Source organism: Salvelinus namaycush, chromosome 25, assembly GCF_016432855.1.
Source record: "Salvelinus namaycush isolate Seneca chromosome 25, SaNama_1.0, whole genome shotgun sequence".
Taxonomy (NCBI): Eukaryota; Metazoa; Chordata; class Actinopteri; order Salmoniformes; family Salmonidae; genus Salvelinus; species Salvelinus namaycush.
In genome coordinates, this window is record NC_052331.1 from 39,367,989 (window position 1) to 39,375,488 (window position 7,500).

The 7,500-nt window shown below is 38.6% G+C and overlaps 1 protein-coding gene across 1 annotated transcript in view; it reads left to right on the top strand.

Moving 5' to 3' along the window:
• The first annotated feature begins 1,289 nt into the window (after positions 1-1,289).
• Positions 1,290-7,500, top strand: part of LOC120019938 (activated CDC42 kinase 1-like) — a 26,259-nt gene continuing 20,048 nt past the window's right edge. The window contains exon 1 of the mRNA XM_038963349.1: positions 1,290-1,294. Within this exon, the coding sequence (XP_038819277.1) occupies positions 1,290-1,294 (5 nt within the window). The remainder of the gene's footprint in view (positions 1,295-7,500) is intronic.

A 7,500-nucleotide genomic window follows, 5' to 3' on the forward strand; every position in this document is an offset into this window, starting at 1 on the left:
CATCTCTATACAGCAATAACATGTATTTGAGGAACTCCATCACAGCTCTTGGTCTCAGCTTCTTTGATTGCGATTCACCTCGTCCTACCCTCGTACTGAGGCCATAGGTTGGACTGGATCATCCCCCTGACCTCATCCAATCGACTTCGCATTCCTTGGATATGTCTTCTCAAGTTCAGATCTGCCTGCTGCTTCTCAGGTCACTTCTTCACCTCTCGGTTAGCTTCAATGTCTGTCCAGAAGTCCACCCTGTATTCATGTCTTTCTTCTGTGATCACGACCTCATCCTTGCTCGACGTGAGCTGTCTGAATCCTTCCTCGCAGTTCGCTCTTATATGTGTTTTTGCAACCTCTGCTAAGGGAATTTGCTTGCTTGGTAAAAGCACTTTTAGCCAAAGTCTTTCTTGCTTCAGACACTCCCTTCACGTTTTCCAAGAGTTTTCCTTCCGCCATTTTGAGATGTAACCAATTTTCCTCTCCTGCCGACTTTTTCAAGACTAGCTGTTCCTGACTTCAGTCCGTTAATACCTTTGGGCTTCACTGCCACGATGTTATCATCAAGTTGTCTAGGTGTTTATTTTATAATTATTGTCAGCTCTGCCCAAACCTTGATAAACGGATTGACTCAACACGTGTTACAGGATTGCAAGGGACAACTCAATTCCTTTTCCAGTGGTTTTATTATGGTTTTGATGCCATTGTTGAATATGTTGAAAATCAGTTGATTGTGTGAATAGAGTAGTTGATGACAGAGGAGTAGGGAAAGGAATAGGATAAGCAATAGGGTTCCGATAACCTATAATCAGAGAATAACATGCATTATTTTCACACTAACCAATGCATGACACCAGCAACCAAAGCATGGCTATTGATAAAGTAAACGTTTATAAAACTTTAACTAGCACTCTCTTAGCATTACTTCTGCAGTCAGGAAAATCAGCCACACCAAAAGTCACCCACTCCTACAGAGTTAACAAACATGTAAATTGTGCTAAGCCACGTGGATGCCAACATAATTAAAATAATTCCAACTATTACTATACCAGTTTGCGTCTTTTGAGGGTTGAACATAGCTGTGTGTATGTTGATGGACCAAACCATTTTATAACCCAATGCTTATCTGCCGGTGCCATTAAAAGTTCCCTCCAGAAATCCTGGGCTCAATTTTTTGAGTTTTCCCACCCGTTTTTTTTGGGTGTATCTGCCCTCTTTTGAGGCCATGGAGTTCTTAAAGGAAGAGCTGCCATGTGCTCATGTTTTGAGGTGTTTCTGTTTTTTTGAACGCAACAATGAGGTAAATGACATGTCCTCATAACTAACCTCGACCGTATTAATGAGTATAATGACTGTGCCTCATAACTACCCTGGACCGTATTAATGAGTAAAGACAGTCCTCATAACTAACCTGGACCGTATTATGAGTAAAGACATGTCCTCATAACTAACCTGGACCGTATTAATGAGTAAAGAATATGTCCTCATAACTAACCTGGACCGTATTAATGGTAAAGACATGTCCTCATAAAACTAACCTGGAACCGTATTAATGAGTAAAGACAGTCCTCATAACTAACCTGGACCGTATTAATGATAAAGATATGTTCCTCATAACTAACCTGTACCGTATTAATGAGTAAGAAGACATGTCCTCAACTAACCTGGACCGTGTTAACGATAAAGACGTCTCAAATGACTGACCGTATTAATGAGTAAAGACATGTCCTCATAACTAACCTGGACCGTATTAATGAGTAAGACGTCCTCATAAACTAACCTGGACCGTATTAATGAGTAAAGACATGTCCTAATAACTAACCTGGACTGTAATTAATGGTAAGACATGCCTCATAACTAACCTGGACTGTATTAATGAGTAAAGACATGTCCTCATACTAACCTGGACTGTATTAATGAGTAAAGACATGTCCTCATAACTAACCTGGACTGTATTAACAGATTAGACATGTCCTCATAACTACCTGGACCGTATTAATGAGTAAAGACATGTCCTCATAACTAACCTGGACTGTATTAATGAGTAAAGACATGTCCTCATACTAACCTGACCGTATTAATGATAAAGACATGTCCTCATAACTAACCTGGACCGTATTAACATTAAAGACGTCCTCATAACTAACCTGGACCGTATTTCATGAGTAAAGCCATGTCCTCATAACTAACCTGGACCGTATTAATGAGTAAGACGTCCTCATAACTAACCTGGACCGTATGTAATGAGTAAAGACATGTCTCATAACTAACCTGGACTGTATTAATGAGTAAGACATTCCTCATAACTAACCTGGACTGTATTAATGAGTAAAGACTGTCCTCATACTAACCTGGAACTGTATTAATGAGTAAAGACATGTCCTCATAACTAACCTGGACTGTATTAACGATTAGACATGTCCTCATAACTAACCTGGACCGTATTAATGATAAGGACATGTCCTCATCTAACTCTGGACTGTATTATGAGTAAAGACATGTCCTCATAACACATAACCTGGACCGTATTAATGAGTAAAGACATGTCCTCATAACTAACCTGGACTGTATTAATGAGTAAAGACATGTCCTCATAACTAGCCTGGACCGTATTAATGAGTAAGACGTCCTCATAACTAACCTGGACCGTATTAATGAGTAAAGACATGTCCTCATAACTAACACTGACTTATTAATGATATAAAGACATGTCCTCATAACTAACCTGGACTGTATTAATGAGTAAATGACATGTCCTCATAACTACCTGACCGTATTAATGAGTAAAACGTCCTCATAACTAACCTGGACCGTATTAATGAGTAAAGACATTGTCCTCATAACTGACCTGGACCGTATTAATGATAAAGACATGTCCTCATAACTAACCTGGACTGTATGTGATGAGTAAGACGCCCTCATAACTAACCTGACCGTATTATGAGAAAGACATGTCCTCATAACTAACCTGGACTGTATTAATGAGTAAAGACATGTCCTCATAACTAACCTGGACTGTATTAATGAGTAAGACATGTCCTCATAACTAACCTGGACTGTATTAACGATTAGACATGTCCTCATAACTAACCTGGACCGTATTAATGAGTAAAGACATGTCCTCATAACTAACCTGGACTGTATTAATGAGTAAGACATGTCCTCATAACTAACCTGGACTGTATTAACGATTAGACATGTCCTCATAACTAACCTGGACCGTATTAATGAGTAAAGACATGTCCTCATAACTAACCTGGACGTATTAATGATAAGACATGTCCTCTACACCTGGACTGTTTAACGATTGACATGTCCTCATAACTAACCTGGACGTATTAATGAGTAAAGACATGTTCCTCAAACTGACCTGGACCGTATTAATGAGTAAAGACATGTCCTCATACTAACCTGGACTTTATTAACGATTAGACATGTCCTCATAACTAACCTGGACCGTATTAATGAGTAAGACATGTCCTCATAACTACTGGACTGTATTACGATTAGACATTGCCTCATAACTAACCTGGACCTGTATTAATGATAAGACATGTTCCTCATAACTAACCTGGACTGTATTAACGATTAGACATGTCCTCATAACTACCTGGACGTATTAATGAGTAAAGACATGTCTCATAACTGACCTGGACTGTATTATGAGTAAGACGCCCTCATAACTGACCTGGACTGTATTAATGAGTAAAGACATGTCCTCATAACTAGCCTGGACTGTATTAATGAGTAAAGACATGTCCTCATAACTAACCTGGACTGTATTAATGAGTAAAGACATGTCCTCATAACTAACCTGACCGTATTAATTATAAAGACATGTCCTTATAACAACTGGACCGTATTAATGAGTAAAGACATGTCCTCATAACTAACCTGGACTGTATTAATGAGTAAAGACATGTCTTCATAACTAACCTGGACCGTATTAATGAGTAAGACGCCCTCATAACTAACCTGGACTGTATTAATGAGTAAAGACATGTTCTCATAACTAACCTGGACCGTATTAAGAGTAGACGTCCTCTATAACCTGGACCGTATTAATGAGTAAAGACATGTCCTCATAACTAACCTGGACCGTATTAATGAGTAAAGACATGTCCTCATAACTGACCTGGACCGTATTAATGATTAAAGACGTCCTCATAACTGACCTGGACCGTATTAATGAGTAAAGACATGTCCTCATAACTAACCTGGACCGTATTAATGAGTAAAGACGTCCTCATAACTAACCTGGACTGTATTAATGAGTAAAGACATGTCCTCATAACTAACCTGGACCGTATTAATGAGTAAGACATGTCCTCATAACTAACCTGGACTGTATTAATGAGTAAAGACATGTCCTCATAACTAACCTGGACCGTATTAATGAGTAAAGAACATGTCCTCATACTAACCTGGACCGTATTAATGAGTAAAGACATGTCCTCATAACTAACCTGGACCGTATTAATGAGTAAGACATGTCCTCATAACTAACCTGGACTGTATTAACGATTAGACATGTCCTCATAACTAACCTGGACCGTATTAATGAGTAAAGACATGTCCTCATAACTGACCTGGACTGTATTAATGAGTAAGACTCCCTCATAACTGACCTGGACTGTATTAATGAGTAAAGACATGTCCTCATAACTAGCCTGGACTGTATTAATGAGTAAAGACATGTCCTCATAACTAACCTGGACTGTATTAATGAGTAAAGACATGTCCTCATAACTAACCTGGACCGTATTAATGAGTAAAGACATGTCCTCATATCTAACTCGGTACCGTATTAATGAGTAAGACATGTCCTCATAACTAACCTGGACTGTATTAATGAGTAAAGACATGTCTTCATAACTAACCTGGACCGTATTAATTGAGTAAGACGCCCTCATAACTAACCTGGACTGTATTAATGAGTAAAGACATGTTCTCATAAACTAACCTGGACCGTATTAATAAGTAAGACATCCTCATAACTGACCTGGACTGTATTAATGAGTAAAGACATGTCCTCATAACTAGCCTGGACTGTATTAATGAGTAAAGACATGTCCTCATAACTAACCTGGACTGTATTAATGAGTAAAGACATGTCCTCATAACTAACCTGGACCGTATTAATGAGTAAAGACATGTCCTCATATCTAACTCGGACCGTATTAATGAGTAAAGACATGTCCTCATAACTAACCTGGACTGTATTAATGAGTAAAGACATGTCTTCATAACTAACCTGGACCGTATTAATGAGTAAGACGCCCTCATAACTAACCTGGACTGTATTAATGAGTAAAGACATGTTCTCATAACTAACCTGGACCGTATTAATGAGTAAGACATCCTCATAACTAACCTGGACTGTATTAATGAGTAAAGACATGTCCTCATAACTAACCTGGACTGTATTAACGATTAGACATGTCCTCATAACTAACCTGGACGTATTAATGAGTAAAGACATGTCCTCATAACTGACCTGGACCGTATTAATGAGTAAAGACATGTCCTCATAACTAACCTGGACTGTATTAACGATTAGACATGTCCTCATAACTAACCTGGACCGTATTAATGAGTAAGACATGTCCTCATAACTAACCTGGACTGTATTAACGATTAGACATGTCCTCATAACTAACCTGGACTGTATTAATGAGTAAGACATGTCCTCATAACTAACCTGGACTGTATTAACGATTAGACATGTCCTCATAACTAACCTGGACTGTATTAATGAGTAAGACGCCCTCATAACTGACCTGGACTGTATTAATGAGTAAAGACATGTCCTCATAACTAACCTGAACCGTATTAATGAGTAAAGACATGTCCTCATAACTGACCTGGACTGTATTAATGAGTAAGACGCCCTCATAACTGACCTGGACTGTATTAATGAGTAAAGACATGTCCTCATAACTAGCCTGGACTGTATTAATGAGTAAAGACATGTCCTCATAACTAACCTGGACCGTATTAATGAGTAAGACGCCCTCATAACTAACCTGGACTGTATTAATGAGTAAAGACATGTTCTCATAACTAACCTGGACCGTATTAATGAGTAAGACGTCCTCATAATTAACCTGGACCGTATTAATGAGTAAAGACATGTCCTCATAACTAACCTGGACCGTATTAATGAGTAAAGACATGTCCTCATAACTAACCTGGACCGTATTAATGAGTAAAGACATGTCCTCATAACTGACCTGGACTGTATTAATGAGTAAAGACATGTCCTCATAACTAACCTGAACCGTATTAATGAGTAAAGACATGTCCTCATAACTGACCTGGACTGTATTAATGAGTAAGACGCCCTCATAACTGACCTGGACTGTATTAATGAGTAAAGACATGTCATCATAACTAGCCTGGACTGTATTAATGAGTAAAGACATGTCCTCATAACTAACCTGGACCGTATTAATGAGTAAGACGCCCTCATAACTAACCTGGACTGTATTAATGAGTAAAGACATGTTCTCATAACTAACCTGGACCGTATTAATGAGTAAGACGTCCTCATAATTAACCTGGACCGTATTAATGAGTAAAGACATGTCCTCATAACTAACCTGGACCGTATTAATGAGTAAAGACATGTCCTCATAACTAACCTGGACCGTATTAATGAGTAAAGACATGTCCTCATAACTGACCTGGACCGTATTAATGATTAAAGACGTCCTCATAACTAACCTGGACCGTATTAATGAGTAAAGACATGTCCTCATAACTAACCTGGACCGTATTAATGAGTAAAGACATGTCCTCATAACTAACCTGGACCGTATTAATGAGTAAAGACATGTCCTCATAACTAACCTGGACTGTATTAATGAGTAAAGACATGTCCTCATAACTAACCTGGACCGTATTATGAGTAAGAGTGCCTCATACACCTGGACTGTATAGAGTAAAGACAGTCCTCATAACTAACCTGGACCGTATTAATGAGTAAAGACATGTCCTCATAACTAACCTGGACGTATTATGAGTAAAGACATGTCCTCATAACTAACCTGGACCGTATTAATGAGTAAGACGTCCTCATAACTAACCTGGACCATATTAATGAGTAAAGACATGTCCTCATAACTAACCTGGACCGTATTAATGAGTAAGACGTCCTCATAACTGACCTGGACCGTATTAATGAGTAAAGACATGTCCTCATAACTGACCTGGACCGTATTAATGAGTAAGACATGTCCTCATAACTAACCTGGACCGTATTAATGAGTAAGACATCCTCATAACTAACCTGGACCGTATTAATGAGTAAGACATGTCCTCATAACTAACCTGGACCATATTAATGAGTAAAGACATGTCCTCATAACTAACCTGGACCGTATTAATGAGTAAGACGTCCTCATAACTGACCTGGACCGTATTAATGAGTAAGACATGTCCTCATAACTAACCTGGACCGTATTAATGAGTAAAGACATGTCCTCATAACTAACCTGGACCGTA